This window comes from Acanthopagrus latus, chromosome 12, assembly GCF_904848185.1.
Source record: "Acanthopagrus latus isolate v.2019 chromosome 12, fAcaLat1.1, whole genome shotgun sequence".
NCBI lineage: Eukaryota > Metazoa > Chordata > Actinopteri > Spariformes > Sparidae > Acanthopagrus > Acanthopagrus latus.
In genome coordinates this window covers 12,548,629-12,576,335 of record NC_051050.1, presented here as the reverse complement: position 1 = coordinate 12,576,335, position 27,707 = coordinate 12,548,629, and the positions used below count along the sequence as shown (strand labels likewise).

Genomic DNA, 27,707 nt, shown 5'->3' with positions numbered 1-27,707 from the left:
TTTATTGACATTTTAAGGGTTGCTTGAAAGGAACAACTCCATAATAATCCCCAGCCAAAGCTGCCAGCAGTTGGCGATCTCTGCACAGCAGCGAGTCGCAGCCTGAAGCTGTGTTACTTCATTAGTCCACAGTGTGATAAAGCACAAAATAAATGAAGAAGAGAACAGTTTTTGACAAATCCGCAATTTGAATCTCTTGTTCTGATCCTTTCATATGTTAAGTAGGCCAAGTAGTCATTATCATTAAGCCTCTTCCTCATACTCAAGTGTCTGCTCAAGACTTATTGTGAATTTCATGAAGTTTCTGTTTTTTGTTTTTTTTTCATAGTTTAATTTTGTGTCCTGTTACTTCTGGGATACTTTTGTCTGTTTTGGTTCATTTCATGCATCTCATCCTGAACTGATCCCGAGTCTTCGAGCACTTCGTCTCCAATTATCTCTCCTTATTTGGCTTGTCTTTTCAGATCTGAGCTTTGATCAAGCCATTACTGTGGCAAGACTATCCATAAATATTTAAAAATAATATAAGAGCAATCTGTTTTCATTCACTCAGCTACTTCGTGAAGCAGAAATGTCTAATTTTACAAACTGTCCCTGAGCTGAACCTACAGCCTTTGATTGCTGAGTCTCTGAGCATATTTTGAGTTCCTGCCTCTCTGAATTCCTCTTACGGTGATTTTCATCCCTTCAGATCTCGTCCTGTCACTTAATGCTTAAATATAAACCTAACCCAGATCAAGTACTGTTATCATCAGCACAGAGACATTATGCAACAATCCTGTCGCTCCCTGTGAGGGCAGACAGAAATAGAAGGATGACTAATTTAGAAACAGACCTTAACTTCACCTGAGTCTAAAAATATTTGCAGCCGATTGGAATTGACAGCAGATCTGAAAACCGATGACAGGGGCTGTCGAAGAGGAGAGGGGATATGATGCTAGCGTGTATGTACTGTGGGTAAAAAAGCAGCCTACAAATTTCCAGCATGCAGCAGAGCTAAGTGTGAAAATGGGGCTTCGACAAAAATAGTTCTTTTTGTGACAGCAAGGAAGGGGGTGATGGATGGAGAGAGGCAGAAAATGAACACAAGTCTGTGGAGGAGAGAGGGAGGACAGCAGCATTCAATCCATTCGGGATTGACAAGTTGAGGAATGCCCCAAAATAGCCGTTGTTATTTTCCAACCCAGATAATTCAAGTTATTCTTCAAATTGCAATTTTTCTGTTTCAGAGGCAACAAATGCCGAGTCTCTTTTTGTGGGATTATAGCCATAAGAGCTTTGTGTGCTAATTGCCCCTTGTAGCCCATGAGGACGGAGAAGCGCCTGTTAATGGTGGAGCTAAAAGCAGCGTCGAGTGGCGTATTGTAATCCCTGTTGTAGGAGCCGCGCCAGTGGAGTTGCACTCAAGGCTGGCGTGGTACTTGCCAGGTACAGCGACATGTGCCAGTGCTCGTGTCTCTGATGTCCTGTTAGCATCATATTTATTTTTATTTCAGACCTTTTCCCACTGGACATCAAAATATTCAGAACATTTCCTGATTGAGCTTCGCATCCAAATTCTCTACTTTTAGTCCTAAGCTCTATGCAAAAATGTTCTAAGTGTGAAAAAGCAATTAAAATTGCATGTGCTTACAGTATGCTGATGATAAGCATACTGTATACATGCATTATTGACGACGAAAACAAAAATGGCCCCTTGCAGTGAAGTTACAGTAGGACAAGATGAATTATTAAATGAAAACATTCAAAGTAGATAAGACTGAGATTGTTTGTGGCAAAAAATAGAATACATAAACAGTACAGCAGTTGGAAAGGAGTGAGCACAAAAGAGTTTAAAAACAAAAGAAAAACAACAAAAAAAACCCAAAAAACAAACAAACAAACAAACAAAACAAGAAGGAAGAACTTCTCTGTTTATCCCAAATTTAAATAAGCTAAATCAAGTCCTTGACAGAGCTTGAAATCCCAGCAGGTCACACCGTCCTCTTCACCATGTCCCTCTCGGTCCTTCTACTAATGATAGAAATCATTAAAAAAAAAAAAGCCTACTTTCCATGTGGGCGACAGAACTGACTGAAGACAGTGTGGTCTCCACAGCTCAAATTAAAGATGTAGATCATACCATTGAGTAGCACTACTTATAAAAAAGGAAGCGGGGAGGAGTAAAAGAGCAAACGGGGGCATCTGCAAGATCAAGAGGGATAAGTGATCAGTAGTGATGAAGACGAGGCAGAGAGATGGGTACAGTAATGGCAGCCGAGAGCAAATGAAGGAGAATATGACAGGAGAGAAAGATTAGAGACATGTAGGAGGAGGAAGATGGATATCTGCTCGGCTAAAGATACACAGATAGATGTATAGATTGATCTCTAAGAGGAGGAGGAGGAGGAGATATACAGTATATGCCACGGGGAATCGGTGAGATATGCAGGGAGCAGATAGAGAGAGATGGATAGTCTGTCTACAGAGACGTGGTTAGGATGACTCATGTCACATCGATCTCTCTGTTCGACAGCAAGCTAGAGCACAAGTGTGTGGGAGTGTGTGTGTGTGTGTGTGTGTGTGTGTGTGTGTGTGTGTGTGTTTGTGTGCCTCTCAGCTTGTTTGTAGCTGAGGGTTATGGGTACAGAAGGAGGAGGGTAAAAAGAGATCTGGTGTATCGTAGGGATGCGCATGAATTTTTTCGTGTGTGTGCATCCGGTGAGCCCTGATGGAAAAACGAGACCTCATGACACCACTAATGGACTTACAGTAAGTAAGAGGATGAAAGCTCGGTCACAAAGACTGATAACCAAGAGCTACAGACAGAGAGAAGCAAGGTGGTGTGCAGTGGAGAGGAGAGTTGAAAATAGAAATAATCAATACACTTTAGTATTTGTCTCTTATTGCACTGATAGGAATTTGGTTTAAATGTCTTACTTGGAGACGCACTTGTGTTCAGTTGTCCATAATATCCTCCTGGCTTTACTGTAACAACAAAACACAGAAGCTTTTTGGGGTGGAAGGAAGTGAAGGGCGACTGAGTGTTTCATTCCCTAATTACAATAGTTAGGTTTCTGTCCAAATGTATTTCAAATTTCTAACGGAATTTCAGGACAATCTGTACAGGATCATTATAAGTGGGTTTATACGAGATGGTAATTCTCCAGTTTGATGCAGTTACGCCTTTGCAGAAGAAGACGAAGGGCAACATCACTACAGTTTGTAAATGAGTGCCAGTCAAACCTCAACCAGTAGAAAACATGATGGAAATTTGGTGTTTCTGTTTGTTTGATGTATCAACTTGATGAGTGTTACAGTGACGGTGTCCTCTTCACTCCACACACATCTGATATTTCACACGCACATACTGACAAGCGCTTTAGCACCATTTTAGAAATAATGCCCATCCACACAACACACCTGAAAGTATATGTACCTGGCCATTCACATACTTTGGGCATGCTCGTGCTGTTGTAAAGAGGAAACACGTGGTCTACTCTGATTGGCCGCTTAGTTACAGAAAACACGATGAGACAGGGAAACATGACGGCTTTCACTGTGAAGCTGTTTCACTTGTACTTTTCACATTTCATATATTTCCAACTCAGTAAAATGTTCAAACGTTTTGCTTTATTTCAGGATGTCTTTTGTTTGTTGAAACATGAAACATAGGTGGATGGAAACCCACCAGTAGATCGACTGATGTATTCATGTTGTAAATGTCAAAACTTTTTCATATATTTTCATATTACAACCTCAGCAGAACCAATGCTCTGAACTCATTTATTGATGTTATTTATGTGAAGTGTTTTCATTATTCATATGTGATGCTACAAATTTATTTAAACAATCTTAAAATGTATTAACAAGCTGCTTCATCTGTACCATTCTGTCTTACCTAACAGTGTGCAGCACTGTCTACTGAGCGTCCAGCTGAATGGCTCAGTAGCAAGTCAGTGGACTTCAGCAGCCTTTATGAACAACTGTCTCTGTCTCTGGTTCTTATAGATCTGCTCCCAGCTGAGTGAACGACTGGAGAAACAACAGACAGCCAACCGAGGAGAACTGGAGAAAATCCGGGTGAGCACACACACACCTCTGAACACTACCGTGTGCACTCAGCACGCCAGCGCTATTAGTGGAGTGTCACTGCAGAGCTGTTAGAAACAAGGGTATACATGTACATGTGTGTGTCTTTAAAGATTCTGGATGGCAGCCAGGAATGGTTACATTATTATAGCTATCGCATGTGCAGGTCGACTGTTTATGCCCAGATGATTGTTGAGGAGGCATGGTCTGTACACTGTGACAATATCAGATCGGTAAATCCAGTCCTCCAAACAGTTTTGCTCTCTCGCCCTCGTCTAAATGACGTTGCCATCTTATTGTCACGGATGGCAGTGAAATCAAAGCTTTTCGGGGAAGAATGAGGAGTACGGCCAACGAGCCAGGGCCAAGAATCTCACTTCCAGCACTTGCACACTTGGCTCGTGAACTGTTTGTTCAGACTGTTGCTGGGAGAAAGGCCATGTTGGCAGTGAGCTCAGTTAGGACTGCCCAAGGACTCACAACAGGACAGACTACAGAAGTCCTGTAAAGGATGCTGCTGAGTGTGCCTGTCCTATTACTAAGAATGAAGCAGCAAATGCAATGCAACAGTCAGCATTCACAATTATAACCGATGAGGGTGAACAATGATGTGCAGTGAATAATATATAACTGTAAGTTACAACACTGTTAATTAGAAATGTTTAAATAATATACTGACATACTTATTCACTGAAACTCTATTTAAAGTGACGACGGAAACAATTTCAGCGCGGGCACACTGCTGCCTCATTATTGCTCTCAGCCACTTCTCCAGCGATGAGCCAGGAAACGTTACGTTTAATTACTACTCAGCTTTTAACCCCGTCGACAGTTTAATCCAAAGGAAATGTACTGTTGTAATGAAATATTAATTTTGCGGGAATATCTTGACCAAAGCGCAACACCTCGACTATGGAACTGAGGTGCTGTGCACAACGCTGCTCGTTACCGCACAGATCTATCTACCGTGGGCTCACTGTGCCCAGACAACATTGCCATTAAAGATGTTCGGTAGCCATGAGGCATCTTAGGGAGAGAGTCAAGCGAGAGCTATCATTTCTGTCCCTGTGCTGCATTATCTTGTCCTGTATAACATCCTAGTCCCTCAAAAGACACTTAGAGAGGAGCTTGGATCACACAGAGAAACAAGGAAGAAGTTAAAGTACCTGAATGTGGTGTTGTTGAGCGACACAGTCACTATGAGCTCTATTTGCAGGGAATATTTTCTGTTGCTGCTCACACAAATGCTTTGTGCCCATAATAGCTCATCACACACAAGGGCACCAAAAAGAGCTCTTTGAATAAAGGGTTGGGTAGAGTTCAGCCCTGACTGAAGAGGGGAGGCAGAGTTGGCTTGAATGGCTGCTACACTAATGAGCTGCCATGCTTCAGTAACCACACAGAACACACTGTCTCCTCTCAAATTGTAGAAATATCTCTGCTGCAGAAAAGACAGACAGCAGCTCATCACGGCGTGACAACGCTGTATTTACATTTGGTTAGATATTGTGTCCGTGCACCAACAGTGAAATCTTCGATTGAGCTGTTTTATTTTTAGACTGTCTTTGTTAGATTGTCAAAAGGTTTTTCCACGCTGACAGTAGTCTTTTTAAAAAGGCACAAAAACAGCATCGACCAAAGGAAATTGAAGTATTTGCACATTTATCTTCTTCGTGTATGGCAGTTCTTTGATGGACACTTAAGCTGAAACGGTCTTTTATTTTATTTCATCACTTGCACATCTTATTTCTATTGAGTCCAGAAAGTGTCATGGAGGAGGGATGGGCTCTTGTATTATTTGTGCTCCTGATTTAACAATTAATGCTCAATATTTCCTCTCTTACTTCTGCTGTTCCACCATATGTAAAAGTTCCTTAATTTGGTGAAGCCGGTATTGTTACACTTGCTTTGTGATGCCCACAGGTATTTAATAGAAAAATACAAATGTACAGATTATCAATAGGTAAGATTTATGAATGTACTCTAATGCATCCCAGACACAGATTTTGTAGAGCCAAGTCGGAGAGGCTGAAGTCAACGTATGCGAGAGGTGCAGTGATTTAGAGGTCTGTTTGTTCACCTCCCAGAATCTGTGGCGCTTGTCTCGAAGTTGGAATGTGGAAAAGAATTTGGACATTCAGATGTTGTTGTGTGCTGAGGCAGCAGTTAACATACACAGCTACTGTTTACTTTTCATTAAGGAGTGGCTTTGCAAGAGACAGAGCGTGAAAGCAGTTGTCTTCCGCCCAAAAACACAAATTAAGTTATTCTAGGTTAGTGTTCTCGGTGACGCCTCCCCGGGATCTGTACTGTTCTTTTTCACTAAACTCAATAGTTCCTCCTGAGCGAGACTTTGTTACTCAAGCTTAAAATTATACTACACATACAAGTGACTAGTATGAAGTTATTATCTTGTTTTCTTCTCTAACATGTCCTCCTTTTTCTCTGCTTCATTAGTCCAAGGTGGAAGGCTGTGAGAAGTGCAGTAGTCTTTTCAACAAAGAGGGTCGCGTGCGGGCCGCCGTGACCTCGGCGCCTGCCGGGGGCGCCGAGGAGACGGACGAGGAGAAGGAGGGTTTGAAGAACCAGCTGAGAGAGATGGAGCTGGAGCTAGCCCAGACCAAACTGCAGCTGGTGGAGGCTGAGTGCAAAATCCAGGTACACTAACACACAGCTTGCACCCACATCAAACCCCTGAAATGGGAGAGTGTAAGCATCACATACACACTTGTGCTTTCTTTTGTGTGCTGACACATTCAGCACTACTTTGACAGCCTTGAGGAACTAACAAAGACAGACTCAGTGGGAGGAAACGGCTTTCATAAGGGGTCAGAAAGTCTGCGATGTGAAAAGAGGCTCAATAATTTCTAGCCAGTACAGTCATTTAGGTGGGGAAGGTTCTGTCTGCCTGCTTTGTTATAGAGTGTTTAAGTCAGGTCATATTTTCACACTCCTGATTTCACCAACCTTTGAGCACCACAAGAAAAGAAGTGCCAGGACAGCAGAGGCTCCACAAATCACAGCAGAGAGTTTGCAAATAAAAAGACGTGTTTAAAGAAATTGGAAGCATTGTCGGTGGCATCAAATTCACTAAGTGATTGATGACATTGCTGTGATCAACAGGATCTGAAGCAGCATTAAAGTCTCTTGAAATTATGGGTGGGATTAAGCAATGAAGTTAAGTCTTGGTTTCCTAGAAAGAGGCTAAAGTATGATGAGTTTGAAGAAAATAGACCAGAAGACAGGGAACTATTTGTTTTTATCTACTATAAACTTGTTCATCGATGACGACAAGGAGCTCTGTGAAGAGTTTAGAAGAGAAGGACTTCATATGATTTATATTGTTTCTCAAAGTGGGAAGAGAATTGGGTTGAAAGCTGTTGGCAAGTTGGCAAAAATAGACTCTAGACATTTCTAAAGAAGTACACAGTGGCCTGTACTCTTCTTTTTGTTATTGATCGTCAGACTTGTTTTGGTCTGTGTGATCGCTATAATAACATTTCTTTCCTCTTCAATCAGGACCTGGAGCACCACCTCGGTCTGGCCCTCAACGAGGTGCAGGCCGCCAAGAAGACCTGGTTCAACCGAACGCTCAGCTCCATCAAGACCGTCACTGGGACCCAGGGGAAGGAGACCACCTAACCTGACAGCCCCATCATCCAGTTTTACCCAGACCACGTGTGGCGCTCACGCTGAATCCTCTGGACGCCTAACTTTAACCCGCTGGGCCGTAACTTGAACACTGACCGTTCAATCCCAGGATGACCATTACTAAAGACTGTGTTTTCTTGTTCCTCTTATCAAAAATGTCCTTGTGTTTCCCTCCTGATCTAATCATCACCTCCCCCCCATCCGTCTCTTCCCCGCTACGACCCGAATGACTACAGCCGACTGTGCTGATGAGAAGGGGTTGAAAAACACACGATGAAGTACAACGGTACCACTTTCCCCTGAGAAACAATGTGCTTCCACCGGTCACAGAAAGAAAAGGGTAAAAAAGAAAAAAAGCTTCATTTATTTCTGTCTTTGTACTGCTGATATTAAAGACCCGCAGAAGGAAGGTAGGACACCTGAACTGTAACTGTCCTGACGGGATAGAGAAGAAAAACACTCCGTCCTTCCTTGCTGTTCTGCGTGCTCCCCTCTAAACTACTGGCACAAACCAACCAGTCCCTGTAAAATGTTTGTTTTAGGTACGAGAGCTAATAGACGCCTTTTCAAAACTGAGCTTTTTCTAATTTACGTTGAACAATACCTTTCTTTTTCTATGTATGTACATGAATGTGCTTATGTAAAGAGGATGTATGTATGTATGTATGTATGTATGTGTGTTTGAGTGTGCATGTTTTTTGTTTTGTGCCGACTGTGAGGTGTACGTGTTCATCTGGGTCTGTGTGTGTGTGAGTGACTGAACAATGTTTTTGAATGCATAAGTAATGACTGAAATAACGTTAAAATGTATGTATAAAGGAGGAAAGACAAGAGAGAGCGTGTCGAAGCCCAAGGGAAAGAAAAAGCACTAAGGTTATGAGTGTGTGCATGCATGTAAGGGAAGTTATTTCCTGTTTTGTCTCGTTCCTTTTAATGTTCAAATTTGTATATGAATGATGCTAAAGAAAAGTTTGCTGACAAAGCCTTGCTCTGAAGGTCGATAACGATGAAACTAGTGGATATGAATATATAATTTACAGTCAGAACAGAAGCATTAAAAGCTGTGGTGATAGAAAGCCGCAGCTGTACTTTCCTCACATCAGCTTTCAGACAAAAAACATTGCCTGAGGTTTGCTTGGTTTGGATGTCCCTGCACAAAGAAGAAGAAGAAGGAAAAAAAAAAAATCTCCAAACTGTGCAGACCTCCGCATGTGATGCAGTGTCTGTATGAATGTTAGAACACTGTTTAGCCCGAGAGTGGTGCGATGGTCATTACAAACAAAAACATCACTTGGTGGAAGTCAAAATGGGAAACACGCACGCACACAGAATGTTGGAGTTCCTGACGCACCTGAACGCACCTTTAAAACCTGCCTCCATCTTCTCTGTGATCTTCGATGTTCACTGGCAGGGTCATGTTTGCAGCCCGCGTTGTGTTAACTTTCAGTTATAGTCAGACCTTTGATATATTTTTACCACTATACACAAACACTGAATCACATTGTTCTCTACCCGCCTCTGTATAAAATTAACAAACACTCAGTGGCCACTTCATTAGGGACAGCTGCTCGTTAAAGCATCAGTGTTCTCCAAACATACGGACCAGGTCAAGAGGTTTGGTTTATTTCTGGCTAGTGATACGCCATCATATTGTTCTCTATTTGATATGATTTAAAAAATACATGTCCCATCCGTGACACACAGCAACACCAAGCACGGCTGAAAGTAACACTGCTACTGGCGCCGAAGTTGAGCAGTTAGTTCCTAAAAGGGGAGCGAAAGTCAGCTGTCGTGTCGTCAAGGATATCCTTATCACAAAAGTACCCCAAAATATCACTGTATTATTTAAGGCCTATATCGACCAGCCCTATTTCTGACAAAAATTATAGAAATTGATCTGGAAGATGGCACGGTTACTGGTGCTAGCAGAGGATGGTCATGTCTGTATAGGATGGTGATGACAGCAAGAGCTGATGGTCAAAACTAACAAGGAAGGCCACAAAGACAGATTTGTTAAGCACAGGTTACCAGTGTGTGCATATATGCAACAGCTTGAAGAGTGGAAAAGGTTTCATAATGCAACAAATGAAAGTTAGTGCTGTCCCGTGTGGTCAGAACTGGCGTAACAAACATGTCAAATCAAATGTAGAATCTGGTGTCGTAATGGCGTTTTGGTTATCCACGATGTTAGAGGTGTTGTTACTGGCCGGGTGCATCTTCTTCGTGGCCGTGTGACAAAGCGTTCATCATCCAAAGATGGATCCAGAAACATGACAGGAGCACGTGTTTGTTCCGGCCGCCTTCACTCGGCTCAGTGCAGCACATTTGGGATGAGATGGGACGAGATAACCACAGCACGAGCATCTCGCAGCTCCCCTCAAAAAAAATCTCCAGGAATTGATCGACTTTATAGCGAACCGGCGAGGAGCGAAATCCCCGAGAAACATTTTCAGTTTACACCTCGAAGAAAATCAATGTGTTCGGGAGGGAAACGCAGATGTTAAATAATGGTGGCCACTGAGCGCGTATACACATGCACACTGTTGTGAATGTTGGGCCAGAAAGGTCACGCACATGAGGACACTTGCTGACTGTAACTCTGCACCTTAAGTGTGGATCAGTATCATAGGACTTCAGAGTGATGTCACCAGAGGTCAAAGCACGGGTCAAACCAAGCGCTCTAAATAAGTCTGGAGGGAATGGAGGGGGTTAAAAAGTGCTGCCGTGGGTCCGCGTGTGTGTGTGTTTTCATATTTCGCTGACTACAAAGGTCAAACTATTCAAATTTCTATTTGTGCTTTACTAATCACATTAGACTGAAGCAGAAGTTGTTATTCTTTTGCCAGCCTAGAATGAACATTTACTGTAAATTAAGTCTAACTTGAAGGTCAAATCCGATTGGCTGGAGTCCACACTCGTGATGTTAGAGGATAAAGTCCAGAAGAGGTCGAAAGAAAGGTCGAAAAAAATAAAGAAAAAAGGCCGTTCCTCTAAAGGCACTGGGTTGTATATAACAAACATTAAAAAAATGACTATTGAGTTTTTGTTTATGATTTTCTACTCTGTAACTATAACTAATGTTGCCTACTTGTACCTACCTACCTACCTGCTGCCGTGCTACAGTTTAATCCACGACGATGTTTTATGTTTTTAATGTTTTTTTGTTTTTTTTTGCTCCAAGCTTCTCAGTCAGACTGCTGTTTGGTTCATTAAATGCCAAAACGTAGCTTTATCATCCAACAAGAGAAAAAAACATTATCAACGTGTGGAAATTGTAATAGTGTAGGATGCATTGTGTATACTTCATGAATTTCAATATAAAGATATCGACACGAAAGCTGGTCGGCTCCGTTCTTTTTTTTACAAAGGAAAAGGCTGGGTTGGTACATCTGTGGGGAGATGAAAGCACATCGCAGCATTAAAGGTGTAGATGGGGGGAGTTGTGCACAAAAAACCGATGAATTGAACGCACCATATTCTCACTAACCTGCCGACAATGATGCAGGACTGTTAAGCCAAACCTTCAAAACCTGCTGGTCGTAGTGTCGTTGGTGATGAAATGAACATGAAAGTGAGATGAAAAAGTTAAAGTACCCGGTGCACAGTGTGTGAACCAGACTGATCGCAGGCTGATGAGCTAGAACAGTTGCTCAACAGAGAATTCATTGGCAACTAATTTGATAGTAAGAACTGTGTTTTACTGTCTAGTATATATCTTATCTTGTCTAATATGAGGATTTGCTGTTCATCCTATATCGTCGTAAACTGAATGTTGGGGTGTTCAGAGTGCTTATCTACTGAGACAGCCATGGATTTTTCTTCTTTTTACGCAGTTATCTCGAGACAACAACTTATGTCATTATCTTGACATAACAAAGGTTGTTTTCTTGTGATAATGTGTTCGTCTTGATATCAATCTACAAGAGCTGCCACGAACGGCTTCTATACTATTAAAAGAATTAACAAACATTGCAAAGTTAACGTTAGCCTACATTTACGTTACCTGAAGTAGCCGGATAGATGAGAGTTTGTCAGCCTCTCATCTGCTAACCAGTGGCCCCTAAACAAACCCAGTCAAGTAAACAGACTAACATGAAGTGTAACTTACCGGTAGGCTACAGCTGCAGCTGGCTACGGAAGCCGTTCGTGGCAACTCTTGTCGGTTGAAATCAAGACGAACACATTATCAATTAATTTGTTATCACGAGAAAACAATCTCTGTTATATGGAGATAACAAAATGAATTAATTTGTTTTCATGAGAATATAACCTTTGTTATATCGAGATAACAACATAATAAGTCGTTATCTCGATATAACAGTGCATAAAAAAGAAGAAAAAACCATGGCCGCTTCTGTACTTGTCAGACAAACAGAAGGAGTTTAAAGACAGGACAGGACAGGAGACACCAGCCTCTGTCTGTTCCATGCCCGCCTCCAGAGTCTCTAAAGTGAACTCGATGGGGATGTGAGCTGTATGGAGGGTCCAACTCGGTCCTCTGACAGCCTCCAGCTGGCAGGTGAGCATCTGGATGGTTTTTCCGCTCACTCTGTGAGCACGTATTATGTTCTCGTCTTTTGCGTATGCAGGTTTTGATGGTAAACACCAGTGGTTTGCCACTTCAGCTGGTGCAGCTGGCACAACATCTCCTTCCTCTTTCAAAAAGGGAATAGAAACCCTCCACATTTAAATGCAGACTTGTGCAATGACCGACTGGGGCAAATGATTTAGGCTTCGAGGCATTTGGATCAGCCCCATACTAAAACAATACATCCCCAAGAAAACACATTTCTTTTCATTTGGAGAATGAGATTTGGCAGAAGATTGAAGCTGAATCCAAAATGTAAAGGATTTCGAGCTCAGCCAGGAATAATTTGACAAGCAGCCGGTGCAAGATTTAAAATACTCCGTGCAGTGGCGTGCACAGACTTTTTCAAGAGCAGGGGTGAAAATACAGCGCGTTAGCTACTGAAGAGGGCACTTTAGTGTGCGTTTTGGCTCCCAAGAGGGCCAAAACTTTTGGACCCAGCTGTCTTTATTTAGTCGATGTCTCCCTAAGTAACATATTACGAAGTCTCACTGTCATAAACAATACAATTTTAACCTCAAGTAGCTGCTGGAAATCAAAACCAAAACCATCTGAAGCGTTTCGACCTCGCTTTCACACATCAGCGCCTTCCCTCGATCATTTTAACAAGCATGGCAGCTTCTGAGGCCCCTCTCTCACCACGCCACCTGAAACCCTGAGTTATTTATTGGTGTTTTGCATCGATACCTGTCTCCTGAATTTCAAAGCTAGCTTCTATTAAAAAATCAAAAGTCTATGAAGCCAAATGTGCTGCTTCCTCTCCGTTTTCTCGATAACATTTCGTATATCGCGGCTGAAAAACAGTGAGGACGAGATGAAAGGGACGTCTCGCTGTTGACTATAATGAGACTTCTCTGTAACTCACCTCTCAGGAACATTTCTCTGGACATCTGAGAGAGGTTTTTTTCTTTCTTTTGAAAACGAATACAAACCTGTTTTCTTTCGAGCTAATTATGTCTCGTTAAAACCGCCACTATCTGTCACCTGAAGGAGCCCCGCCTCCTCTGAGCTGGATAGAAATCTCTCCCTTAGCTTTTACTTCCAGAGCTTTGGCTCCAGCTCCATCTCTCTCCTCCTCCTCCGAGAACATCCGTCATAACATATGGCTGCATTGTTATCGGTGTCAGGGATGAGCTATTTTCCGCCGCGGCCTCGGCGTATGAAATGTACGGCGCGCTCTGATTGCGCCGGAGGTCTCGCGTTAATCATGCGGAGGTGTTTATAACTTAGTGCGGGGCCAATAAAATGATCAGCTCTCAGTGACGAGGGCCGCGGGGTTCCGGGCTCCGCGCGCTGCAGACTGCGGGGCTGCGGGCGCGACGAGTTGGAAGCCCTGCTACCTGCAGCCGCCCGGAGGTAACAAAGCGTCAGCATTATGCAATCAGCCCCGACACCTTCCCCTCCCCCTCCCGTCTCTGTCCTACGTTACAGGGCTATAAATACCACCAGCGAGGCAGCAACAGCGTGAAAAAACGCAAAGGCGGAATGTGGACGGGACCGGGGCGTCTTCAGTGGCGCTGCGCTCAGTCGGTGGTGATTTGTGGGTCCGGGGATGAAACTCTGTGGACGTCCGTGAGTGTTAAAGTGGCAGTGCGGAGCTATGTGGACCTCAGACACTCTCAGTAACCTCCTGTACCCCCCCGCCGTCACCCGATCTCCTCACTGCACACACACATACACAAACACTCACACTGAACTCAATCTAGGTTGGCCACAAGCAACTTTGACAGGTTTAACGTCAGACGTGTCTTTTAAGTCTAAAAACAACACACAGGCCGTTATGGCACATTGAGACAGTTTCAATGAGGTGGGGCTTTTGTAAACACTAGTGCAGTGCCCATAGGAAGGATGTATTCCTATAGAAAAGTGGGAGGTTAAGTAGCTTTTCCATGGATGGCCAAATGAGGTTGTGTTTGAAGGTGGGATATCAGGGATATAATTGGGTGTTTTTGACTATACCATTATATTTCACCGTTAAAATTATTTACCTTGCCTTGTTTAGTGTCATTATTTTCAGCACAACCTCACATGTGTGAATGTAGTTATTTTTTTCATTTTGACACACTGCAGTAACACAATGGACCTAAAATCACACACAAAAAAAATCAGAGTAGGAAAAAGTTATGATTTTTTACTGTGAAACCCACAAATGTTTAACTTTTTTTATTACCTATAATGCAAATAATAATAATAAATTGTTGTTTGCTAAATTTGTGCACACGTTTTTGAAATTTACAAAGTTATATGTAACTATGTACATTTAAATGCAGGCAGTGCCTCAGGCTCAGGGCTCCCTCAGCTCCTCCCTGTCTGCTCCACATTCAGCAGTCTCCTCCTTGTTTTGACTCACAAAACCAAAAAAACCAAAACAACTCCACTACACACTAAACACAAACACCAGACACTACATAACACACGAACTACACACTCCAAACACGCTAAATGTCACAAATCTCTCAACTCTCAAAACTCACTCTCTATCGCTGTCGCTGCCGCTGTCACTCTTTCGCCTCCGTCCCTCCCACAACTTCCCCTGTTCCTCAGCATATCACGTGGTTTGCCATATCATTTTGTGATTGTTTGGTGTAGTGCCTTTTTCCACCAAAAGGAACGTGTTTTCTTGCCTGCAAGCACTTGCTCCTTGCGGACACTTTCATGACAAAAGCCTGTTTTTACCATTTCTTCCTGCATCAAACACAAAGCAAACGTGACGGCAATGTTCGTGAAAAAGCGTGGCGGACATTATTTACCCTAAGTCCAATTTTGGATGTGCTGGAGTGTCCTTCGACTTGGGAGGTGGGCTGTTGGGATGGGCTAGCAGCTAGCTACACACGATCATCCACAGATTTGGATTCCAGTTTGTTGTCATCACGTATCCGGATCTCCTCAGACCTGAACGGACTCGGTCCAGACTCGTTTAGCATCATTATATATACAACAGTCAGTTTAGATGCACAGAACGGGGCTGAACTGCCAGCAAAATCCTGGTCCAGCTCTTAAAGAGATGCTTATAAAGAGATGACCTCTGAAGCCAAATAGAGTGTTGCTTTAAAAAACAGACTTCAAAAACTATAGACGTATAGATGTCTAAAAACAACCTGACCTTTGTGGTATGTTTTGTTCAGTTGTGTCCCAAATGTTTCGAACATTCTTTTTTTAAAATGCTGAGGAATCTGTGTTTTCACTCCCTTTCATTTTGTCGCCCGTCTCTATAACTTCCGACAGAGAGTCAGACCTGTGAGGAAGGAAGTCGGTAAATGAGGCTGAATGTAATGTGAATCAAATCTAAAACAACTCACTGCCTGGGTGGGAACATTTGTGCATGAGTCACGTAGGCAGAGTTTCATTAGCGATGGTGGCCACTTCACAATAAAGACAGCAACTCTCATGATCCCACGTCGCTCATGTCTTCTCTGTTTTGATTTAGATTACGACCCCGCAGCTGAAATTACACGCGTGTGCTGTACAGACCGTCAGAGGATTCACATTTCACACTGAACATGTGATAAGCCAAAATTGCCGGAGCTGTCGTTGCCGTTTCAGTGTCACAGGCTGTGCACAAAGCAATTTGGAGACTTTTTCTGTAACTTGTAAAAGAGCATGTTATCTCTTTCAGCCAAATCTTCAAGCCTGGAAATGTTCAAAATTGGAGATTTGAGGCTTTTTCTTATGACATGGAATGCATCAGTGGTCCCATTGATGGGAACATTTATCTTTCAGAAATAATTTTGGGGGGCATTTTTGCCTTCACGGCGGACAGGAAACATGACAAGAGACAATATGACATGCAACAAGGTCCCCGGCTGGAATTATGTGTGATGTGCTGCAACAATCTGGAACTATTCTTCCCTATCACTATGGTTATTTTGAATAATAACAGTGCTGGAAGTAAAACTTTTCATTATCCATTACCTCACCAATTAGTTTTTTGCATTAATCTCTCTGTATTTTACATTTCAGGGCATTTAGCTTTTGTCCAAAGTGACTTCCAGTATTTCATACATTCATGGCGGTGGCTAACATGCAAGGTGCCGACCAGCACATCAGGAGCAGTTTGGGGTTCAGTATCTTGCCCAAGGACACTTCAGCAGGCAGACTAAGGGAATCGAACCAGCGACCTCCCAATGACAAGACGCTAGCTGACCCCTGATCAACAGCCTAAAAACATGATTGAGTTCACTATCATAGAATCATATCGATAAATGTTTGATTATAATCGATCGAAATCAGTAATTATTCACAATTGAAGAGCTGGAAGCAGAAACCATTTGCCATTTATACTAATATTAATAATATAATTATAAACAATACCTTTACGATTATTTCACTTTAAAAAAATAATAATTGATTTATCAACTTTTAGCTTTATTGACAGCAACCATCTTTATATTTCTGTGTGAAGCAGATCAGACTATAACGTTACTATAAGTTTCTACCTGCAATTCACCAAATTAATGCTGACTGGGTTTGTTTTACTACCACACTTACTGTATTAACTTGTGTCAGAGAAAAGGGTTTAGACATTTGTTTTCATGTACACACACAGACCGCAGTGTATTTCCCTTTTGCTTACACAGACATTTACATTTGCTCTCCTCTGGAGGACGAATGGGAACGGGCAAATATTCCAATTGCTTTATAGGTGAAATCCTGAGTGGTGTATCTTGTCAGTCTTGTCACCGTTATCTCACTCGTTCAGGGGAGGAGTGTGAACAAAGTCGAGCCGCCACCTGTTCAGAAAAGATACTCGTCTGAGTGAAGAATTTCACACCTCTCTGCCGCGTCCAATTATGCTGATATAATTTCCCTGGTAAGGGAGAATTAAGCCTGGAGGTATTCTCTGGGAGGGAAACAGATCATTTTCTTAATCCATGACATCTGATTACTGTTGTCAGGGTCTTGAACTTAGATGAGGAGTGTTGAGGAAAATAACAAGAACTCTGTGAAGGTCTTGGGTTTTGATCACTCTTAGCAGGTAAATCCACGAAAACCCACCTGTTTAACATTCGATTTTCTAATAAATGTGCTTACAGTGAGTATTAGGATATCAGTATTGAAAGCGGTCATAGTCAAATGAATTTGTACACAGTAAAAGCTTGAACAACTCAGAAATACCTTAGAAAATTTGTTGTTTTTCCCCCCATCTTAAAAATAATGGACCACTTATTCTAGCACTCATAATAAACTCCATATTTCCATGCACACGTCAGTTTCCTGTGCCAATTATTCCACCTCACTGCCTCAGTTTAATATCAGTTTACTTGCACTGAACTTAATTTAAATCAGAGCTGTTGTTTTCCATCTGAGTGTTTAAGGTCGCGAGCGTGTCAAAAGCAGAGTGCAAATAAGTGTCACAGCAGTCAGAGTTTGTACTGATAAAAATCAATTATCCAGACTTCAAAAAGTTCAGCTTGCCTGGAAAAAAAAAAAAGAAAAATTATAATTAGTGTGGGTTTTTAATTTGTTGTGAAGAAGATAGGGCTTTTGGCAACTATGTCAAACTGAGTGTGAGGGAGCAAAGCAAGGTCTGCTCTGATTTAAGAATATAATCTCCCTGAAGCTGGATTTCTTGATTAATTAGAACCAAATAAATTGGTTTTTCGAGTCATTACAACTGAGGTTGTTGCAAGGTGCCCTGTGGAGTCTTCTTGGAAATAAACCAAAAATATATTTACACTCGGTTTATTATTTTAAATAAAAAATCGGGGACACAGCGCTACCAGTGGCAAAGTTTTTTATTTTTAAATCCAGAGTCTTTTATGAACTATTCTGCTATCAAAGCAATCTGCTATTTTCAAAATGTCTGTGGTGGAGCAGTTAGTTTAGATCTAAAGGTCTTTAGTTCTACTAATTAATTAATCTTGAAGTCCAGCTGCAGATTTTCCACCTTAAATGTCTCAGATCAAGCAGTTCGTAGTGTGAAATGTTACTAGAGTGAATGAAAAGGGTGGACTTCCTTTCGAGACTCCCTCTGGGGTCCCCCAGGGATCCATGTTAGGTCCTCTCTTGTGTCTGTGTAGAAAAACAAAGCCAACACCGCCGTCAGCTCGGCTAAGAAAAGGTACTAAAGAAGATCAGAAGTCACACTAATTCTCTGACCACCACGTTGACAACGGCAGTCTCGTGGAAAGAGAGTCTGTCAGTTCTGAGAGCTGTGAAGCTACAGGAGCAGCTCTACAACGTTCACGTCACGGGTTTTGGTGACTGTTCAACGAGATGTATTCATCTTACATTTGATTTGTTTTATGACAAACTGCGACTTTATTGACTTGAAAATTTTTTTTTACATTGACAAACACCACATGTGTGACTCATGACACCAATCAAATGGGATAAGAGAAAAGCATTTGACAACATTTTTCTGAAATAAGGTCCCACGAGCGAAACAGGAAGGGACTTTGTATCTCTGTGACGTGAATATGACTTTACCCCGTCCTGATGTTGATACACAAATACATGCAGATGAAGCAGTTCTGCATGAATTTAGACAAAGTTTACTTTCATGAAAAAGTTTGACTACTTGGCATGGATTGGCTTTGTTTATGACAGTGTAATGGACCTTTTTTCACAGCAGACATGTTGACATGTTGTGGTATGAAAAGCACAGGGGATACAGTGACAGAGGGACAGTGAGTCAGCGCACACAGTACCAGAACCCTGAGGCCCGCTAAATGAATTCAGCCATCATTCATTTTATTGTTTACACCTGTGCTTCTCCTACTGTGGCACGTCAAAATGTTTTCAGTGGGAAAAAGGCCCATTGTTGCACTGTCGTTAAAATATTATAGGCTGAGAGGTGGTGGTGTCTTTTTAACAAAACTCCAGCAAAAATAAAGTGTTACAGCAGGTTTAAAATCTAAAATGAAAGATTTGCAGCCTGAAAGTCAAAATTTAGGGCTAAATAAATTCAACTTATTTGACAAGTATGTCGAAAGTCTGTATTCTTGCATGTTTTGGTGGATTTGCATACATGTCTTGAGCATATTTTGGACATTTTATTGTTTATTAATTTCATATGCACACTAAAGTCTGTATCTCAGGTTTCTATCTGCTGTCTGTTACATGGGACGAACAGGTGCACATGAGCTAATACTTACAGACCTTTTAAAGCAGGAATAAAGAAACATAATAAACCATACCTACCTTGAAAACAGCTGAGTGAACCCTGTTTTTGAACATCAGACACTCACCTCCTCTGGGCCCCTGAGAGACACGTAGCTTAGCATGATCCTTCGGCACTTGTAGCAGACACATACCGTGCTGTGAACCGTCCTGAGCCTATGTGAAAAAAGTAATGGCCCCCTAAACCTAATAACTGGTTGTGCCACCCTTTGGCGGCAACAACTCATTGTCTTGCTGCATAACCCAAGTGCGCTTGGCCTTAAGGTCACAGACTGATGGCTGGACATTCTCCTTCAGGATTTTCTGGTAGAGAGCAGAATTCGTGGTTCCATCAATCATAGCAAGTCATCCAAATTCTGAAGCAGCAAAGCAGCTCTAGATCATCACACCACTATCACCATGTTTGACTGGTGCTATGATGTTCTTTTTCTGAATTGCTGTGTTAATTGTACTCCAGATGTAATGGGACGCGCGCCTTCCAAAACGCTCCACTCTTGTCTCGTCCGTCCACAGAATATTTTCCCAAAAGTCTGCGGGATCATCAAGATGTTTTTTGGCAAATGTTAGACGGGCCTTTTGTGTTCTTTTTGGTCAGTACTGGTTTACGCCTTGGAACTCTCCCGTGGATGCCATTTTTGCCCAGTCTCTTTCTTATTGTTGAGTCATGAACACTGAACTTAACTGAGGCAAGTGAGGCCTGCAGTGTTGTCCATCCTTCTTGATGAGTTGTTGAATGAGCTCTTATAAGTAATTTTGGTGGGCCGGCCGGTCCTGGGAAGGTTCACCACTGTTCTGTGTTTTCTCCATTTGTGGATAATGGCTGTCACTGGGGTTCGCTGGAGTCCCAAAGCCTTAGAAATGGCTTTGTAACCCTTTCCAGACTGACAAATGTCAATGACATTGTTTCTCATCTGTTCCTGAATTTCTTTGGCTTGGGGCATGATGTGTTGCTTTTGATCTTTTGGCTTCATTCTATATGAGCGATTTATGAGCAGTAATCAGGCCTGGGTGGAGCTAGTGAATTTGCACTCAGCTTTCCAGAAAATGTGGTTAATCACAATTAATTCCTGATTTAAGAAGGGGGGGCAGTCACTTGCTCACATAGGCTCAGGTTGGTTTGGATAGCTTTTTTCCCTTAATAAATGTCATGTCATTGTCCGTAACTGCTTATCCCTTTCCATGGGGTCACGGGGTGTTGCTGCTGGAGCCAATCCCAGCTTCGTCTCAGGGCGAGGGCAGGGTACTCCCTGGATAAGTCGCCAGCTCATCGCAGGGCCCTCACTGATGAGCAATGTGGGGTTCAGTATCTTGCTCAAGGACACTTCGACATGCAGCTCAGCCTTGCCCGGAGCCGGGATTTGAACTAGCGACCTTTTGATCGCTAGTCGACCTGCTCTACCCGCTGAGCTACAGCCTCCGCCCCTTAATAAATGAACTCACCATTTAAAAATAGCTTTTTGTATTTTCTCAGGTTATCTTTGTCTGATATTAAGACTTGTTCGATGACCTGAAACAAGTAAATGTGAAAAAAACAAAAAACACAAACAAAAACCAAAGACATCTGTGAGGGGGCAAATACTTTTTCACAGTACTGTAGCTAGCCTGATCCGCAACGGCTGGCGACATCGCAGTTTCACGTCGAAAAAAGTGCCAAAATGTCGACAAAATGTGACCAATCACTTCATGCGCATAATTCGCTTCTCTGCTACCCATCTCCACACTCCAAACTGTCACATGTTTAAGGTATAACAGCTTTAGTTAGTTAGCCAGCTGAGATAACCTAGCTAGCTCTATCTGTTTTTGTGTGCGTTTCTTGGCCTATTAATAGTTACAGTATGATGAAGTGACTGTAGAGGTATGTGTGCTCAAACAGCTGTAGACTTGTACTGACACTGGTTTAGTTTGCTAATAGGTCTCGTCAATTCTTCACCAGCATGTTGTTTCCTATAAACAGACGCTGAGGTCCAGTGTCAGGAGGGAGGGATGAAGTCCTGTCAACTTAATCTGATTTGTGAGCAGAACATCACACCATCTGAAATATAACCCTGGTCATTCTGAGGAGTTGTACGCAGTCCAAGGTCATTAATTGTCCTGCAGTGTCTGAATCTGGGCCGTGCCTGCAGTTGCCTCTGGTATACTGTGTCTTATTGGTTTTCCAGATTAGCGTGTACATAACTGCGCGATCAGGGAATGCGATGCGACAGCGAGAAGAAGTTTTATCATCAAACTGTGATCTGATATCCCCGCTGCTCGTTTGTTTCTCATCGCGGGGCACATTTCTGGACAGAATGAACAATTACCCTCCCTGCACGTCTTCTGAGCGCTCCATTTAGAGAAGTATTTCTTACTCCAGACGGTCGTTTCAGGAATCATCACGTCGCCGTGAGTCGGCATGTCAACAGCTTTGCATTCTCGTTTTTTGACACGTCTGTCTTCGTGGCCCCCATTTCTGTCGCAGCTTTTTGAAAAATTGTAGCGTAAGAAAATAAGAATAAATGGATGTGTGAACAAAAAGTGAACTGTACTCCCACATTTGACACAATCCACTGATATCTGTTAAGCAGGGTTTAATTTGTCAGGATAACTGTCTGGCTGGAGAGTTTAATCCTCATCCTCTCCGTCTCTCACACAAAAGCACATTTTTTTTTTCCCGCCAGTTGTTCTTTTTTCCACACTCGCTGCTCTGCTCGGATGATTGGCAGCTGTGGCTGTGTGCTGATGGCGCTGGCGGCCGGAGATGTCACCAGATACCCGGACTCAGCCGCCAGCGGTGACGCTGTAAATATGATTGACAGGTCGTGTTCGCTGAGCCGCCGCATGATGAAACCAGTCTTAGACAAACTCGCCAATTATCGCCCATAAAGTGGGCTATGTGATTATAGTATGACATGATGACACCGGTGTTACTGTGGGTGCCAGGGTGTGGCCGCAAGGATGTGAATTTTCAAAAGGTGGAACTGCATCAACAATGGCAAATGGATAAATAATCACAGAAGGGATTGGATTCATCATGATGGATTTATTTGGCAAAGTCTTAAAGAAGACGACGCAGTCCTCAGAGCTGCTGAAAGTGATACATTTCTGAAACACGTCACCCCAAACATCACTTTGTGCCTTGAGTAAGAGGCTCTGTTGAAAAAATGAGTAGCTCGGAGCAGCTCATAGATACACAGGCCTCCTAAAATGTCGTACTTTGCCTTTAAACGACACACCCTTAATGTTTGTTTTCATGTTGCATCGTCATGATAACATGGAATTATGGGATGTTATTTCTTCTGGCCTCTATACGTTTAGGCTGAACGGTGCTGTGGTTTAATCATGTGTCACGTCCTGTAGCGTAGGCCTGATGTTGAAACACAGTACAGCAAACACAACGTTAAACTCCGAAGATTTTCAACTGCACTTTCACTCCTTTCGTTCAGCGTACATTTGACCTGAGCGCGAGTCACTCAGTCAGGTCATCGGTTTCCATTTTTTTCCCCCAGCACCATCGAAAAGAAAAAAAGGATACTCACATGTAGAGATTTAGCACTTTCTCCAATTTATTTTCAGTTCGTCAAGCATAGATTATGTCAAAAAACAGTGACAACCACAGATCATCACTGCTGTGAATGTTGCTACTAGTCAAAACAATCAATACAGCGAGTTCAGATGACCTCCTCAGTCGTTGTCGCTGGCCTCTGCTCACCCTGACGCCCCGTCGTCGTCGCGCGTCACACAATTTCACTTTGATCATTTCAGGGATCAGACAGATGCTGTGGACAGACATCACGATGTAGTTTCATGGGCGGCATCTTTTAAACGGTTTCTTTTTAATCCCCTTTATGTCCAAAAATAAAATTAAAATAAAAAAAAAAATCATATTTACAGGAAAAAGTAAAAACACTCAGCACTCAGAAGACGCTACTGTTGTCAAAACATTATCAAAAAAAAAAAAAAAAGATTGAAGGGGAAAGAAATATGGATCCTAACAGGGTGGATGCGCCCAAAGCAACTCTCACACACAAGTAGCTCAAAAGATATATAGATATGTATATATATGTATGTATCCATATATATTCTGTATATATGCTTCTCTACAAAAAAGCAAGTTTACTCTCTCTATGAGTAAATACATTCTAATCTACAATCACTATAACGACAGTGTACATTCCCAACCAAAATGCTTTGATCATTTATCAGGAGGATATTGGACTTAAACAATCAGTGGACCGTGATCAGGAAGTATGCAACGACATGCTCGATGGGACTGCAATATTGTGTGTGTGCGTGTGTGTGAGATAGCTTCCAAACCCCCTTCCGGTTTGTGTGCTTGCCAGACAAAACACACAAACACACACATTTCCCCCACGACACACATGCGCACACACCCAGAGAAGACGATCCGTCCCGCAGTAGGCCTGGTTAGCTCTTTTCCTCGCGCGTCGAAACGCGATCCCCGGATCTATTTCTGCCGCTCTGCAGACCTCAGAGATGGACTCGTCTTCTCTCTCCCTCTCTCTGCACCTCCTCTCCCTCTGCCTCCCAGACAAATTTAGCACTCCCTCCCAGACTCAAACCCTCCCCCAAAAAAACTTTCAGCGCTAATGCAACAACGAGCAACACAGTTTCCCTCCAGAGGGTGCATAAAACACACAGGAGAGCTCTTCCTTCTTTTTTACCTGACATTTCATAACTGTCTAGACGGCGAAAATCAGATCACACCCTCCCCGAATGCTTTCTCACTTCTGAGACCGTCGGGATGATCGGGTTTTGCTCAACAAAGGCTTCAAAGTCTTTGGCGTCTGGATAAATTTCCATCTCATGGAAACAGACCGGAACCCGTTTCTGAAAAAAGCATCTCTGCATTGTTCGTTTTTTTTTTTTAACTTTTTGACCTTTGACCTGGCAGGAGGATGAAGCGATGCCTTCGGGGAGCCAGGCTGGGAAAAAAAAAACCCTGACGTTACCTGGCAACGAAAGCGCCCAGAACCCTTTAGCTACCAAACATATTGCAGCATCTAAAACAGACGAAGCTCCCGCTTTTGGTGCCAAAACTTTTTTTTTTCCCCCCGATGACAGCACCCCTCCCTCTTCTCCCCTGACGGCGAAGCTCGAGTCGTTCGCGGGTAGCTGCTGCTCCTCCGAACAGGAAAACTTCAAAGTAAAACCCATTATGTACAGTGCTACAGACGGGTCCGTTATGAAGCACCAAGATAACAGACGTGGGAGGCGGGGTGTGTGTGTGTGTGTGTTTTCTCAGCTATAAATGGCTCAAATCCTAAAGTACAAACAAGGCCTACAACCACTTGTGTGACATACAGTACAGTCGTAATGTGTAATATACAAACCGTGGAGCGAAGGATGCCATGCTGTCTCAATGTGCTCGACTGTGAAAGCTGAAATATATACATCTATGATTACATGTGCGCTTGCTTGTGTGTGTGCGTGTGTGTGTGCGTGTGTGTGTCAGGTGGCCCTGAGAACAACGTGTGGGTGTATTGCTTGTGTGCGTTGTTTGTGCTTCTTCAGATTTACAGGTGTAGTTGCCCACTGAGAGGCAGTGTTTGGGGGAGGGTTAGGGTGTGTGCGTTTCCCCCCCCTTTAGAGATATTTCTGGGGAACACCGGAGCAGGAAGAACATCCGTCAGAAAGCTCGGCGGGCCCACGAATGCGGCACAAACAACCGTTACTCTCTAGAAAAAAACAACCCGCGTGGACGTCAGCCTGTCCAAGCCTTCAGACTGGGCTGCGATGAATGTGTTTCCTCAGGAAAAAAACCTTGACTTTATGTTTTCTACAACAGAGACATTCTTGTTGGAGTTATGGCTGGTATTATCTTCCTGGTCGTGTCTCCCTTCCATTTCCATGTGTACTAAATAAAGCTTTATTTTATATCATGCAGCATTGGTTTAATTTTCCTCTTTGATTCTCATTCCCATCTTCATCATGAAATACACACTTTTGAAGAACAAGAACGTGGGATGCATTTTTTTCTTCTTCCTTTGATAATCCCTTTTAGACGAACGGTTTCGATAATAAAGAGTATATGTTTTTTTCATCTAATCTTATAGATACATTTACAAATAGATTACAAAAAGCTCCGAACACTGACAAGAAACGCACGTGTGAAAAAAACCCCAAAACACCTCTGCCTGCTCGGGAGACTGTGCAGGGTCGGACTGCCGCCCTGCCTCTGACCACCTTCATCTGGACCAGCGGACCAAGAGGACGGGGCCAGCAGCCGGGGTGACTCCTCCTGCGTGTCTGCTCAGTCTGAGGGGAAATGAAAAGGTTGCTCACTGAGGTATGACTGTCTGCCTTATTAATGTGGACCATCTGGACAGAGAGGACAGGGGCAGCGAGAGAGAGAGAGAGGGCAGAGGGGAAATTAGGAGAAATTCTTAGCTGATAGAGGAGGTCTGTTTCCACACGGTCAAGCCCCAAGTTATTCACCTCCCTGTGAATTCCACACGAGGATGAAAAAGTCGGCGCGAAGCGAGGGGGGAACTTTTCAGAGATGAGACGAAATCCACCACCAGGCCCGGACACGCACTCTAAAGATCTATGGTTGATAAACAAGGATGGATCGAGTTGCTGCGGGACATATTAGCGTGTTAACGCCGCTGCATGTTGAAGTAAGACGATCCGGGCGCTAATTTGTACTGTAAATTCCAGTCGGTTATGGTTCTCATGTGTAAACAAAGATTAGCAGGTGAAATGTGTGTAGAGTGGCATTTGCTTCAGGTTTAAAAAAAAAAAAGCCAGTAAAACCTCTAATTTAAGAAGGTTTTTATGACTGTTTAACACAAAATTTATAGACGTTTCTCTTGGGCAGTGCGGAGGATAACATATGGCTGGGCTGTTCAATTCAACTGGGCCAGATTTTGAAGGAGACATATTGTGCTCATTTTTGGGTTGCTTTTTTCATTTTGGATTTCATCACTTAAATAGGTTTACAGCTTTAGTGCTCAAAAAAACAGATCAAATTTCTTAAACAGTCCAGTTCCCCCTCTGTCTGAGACATAGGTCCTGTCTCTTTAAGGCCCCACCCCTCCCCCCTGAATACCACACCCAGCCTCCTCTGATTGGTTAGTTCACACACGCCTGACCCAGCACCCCCAAAAATCGACAGAGAAGCTGCTGTTCTAAATCATTTCTCATGTGCCAAACTGAAATGACAGGAATGTGGGTAAAGAGGAGCTTCTGTTGGTGCAGACTACGACCTTCTCAAGTTTTAAGATCTTTTACATGCACAATACTTTAAATAAAACTGAAGGAAAGGGAAAAAACTAAAAAGCATAATAGGTCTCCTTCAAATCAAACATTCAGTTAAACATTTCCATCAGCCTATGTGACTGTGACTGAACAGACCTGCCATATGGGCATGCAGGTGAACTATGACCAGTCGCTGAACTTGTGGAACCAGCTGTTTAAACTTTATTTTGAGCGTGCGTTGGCTGCACAGCTTCAAGACGTAAAGCGCAACTAGAGTATATCCCCAAAAACCTTGTTCAGTTTACCTCCAATCACACAATCACAGCTTGGTGGCATTAAAATTAGCCAATCGTCACCGACGGCTCGGCGGCGTCTCAACATCTCACTCTAATTTGACTTATTGTCTTGAAAAATGGGCCTCGGTCTGTTGCCTCTTTGTCAGACGTCGCTTTTGTGGAATCAAAGCCGGAACAAAAACACGACATCAAACCACACGGATGAAGGGCGGGCGTGAGGAGAATCAAAGCCTTTTGATGAACAGTCCGTTTGATTCGGCCCCGCTGACTGACAACCTCGTATCTATTAAAGGATGAAGATGGAAAATAAAAAAAAAAACTACAGAGACGATGTGTATGCCGTGACAGCTGTCTCAGTGTGTACGTGGTTGTCACGCGTGTTTGGCTCCAACAAGAGTTTAGTGGCATATCTCCGCTCTCAGCCCACTAACTACCTACAGTGAGCTATAACACTACCACTACACACACAACTACTATGACGAAATATACAGCTATCTGCACTAATGGTGACCAACAATACAGAGTTCCTTCTTCTAATCTCTCCTGGGCAGTTCAACTATCTGACCTGTGACTTCTGGCTTTAAAACTTCAGAAAAGATCCGAGCACCTTCACCAAACACAAAGTCATCTGGCCTCCTAAATTGGCTCAATTAAAAACACATCAAGTCTTATGAAGAAGTTCTGCAGTTACTTGACTGACAGGCGTCTCCGTGGCTGAAGCTAAGATAAACCTATCCATCTTTGTCCCACCAAACAAGATCGACTTAGATACAGAATACCGA

General features: G+C 42.9%; 1 protein-coding gene across 3 annotated transcripts in view; it reads left to right on the top strand.

The window, feature by feature from the left end:
• The window catches only part of LOC119029569 (rab GTPase-activating protein 1), a 72,664-nt gene extending 61,605 nt beyond the window's left edge, over positions 1-11,059 (top strand). For all 3 annotated transcript variants that reach the window (XM_037116466.1, XM_037116464.1, XM_037116465.1), the window contains 3 exons: positions 3,991-4,062; positions 6,529-6,729; positions 7,591-11,059. In XM_037116466.1, the coding sequence (XP_036972361.1) occupies positions 3,991-4,062; positions 6,529-6,729; positions 7,591-7,713 (396 nt within the window). In that variant the 3' untranslated portion in view covers positions 7,714-11,059. The remainder of the gene's footprint in view (positions 1-3,990; positions 4,063-6,528; positions 6,730-7,590) is intronic.
• Positions 11,060-27,707: the final 16,648 nt, after the last annotated feature.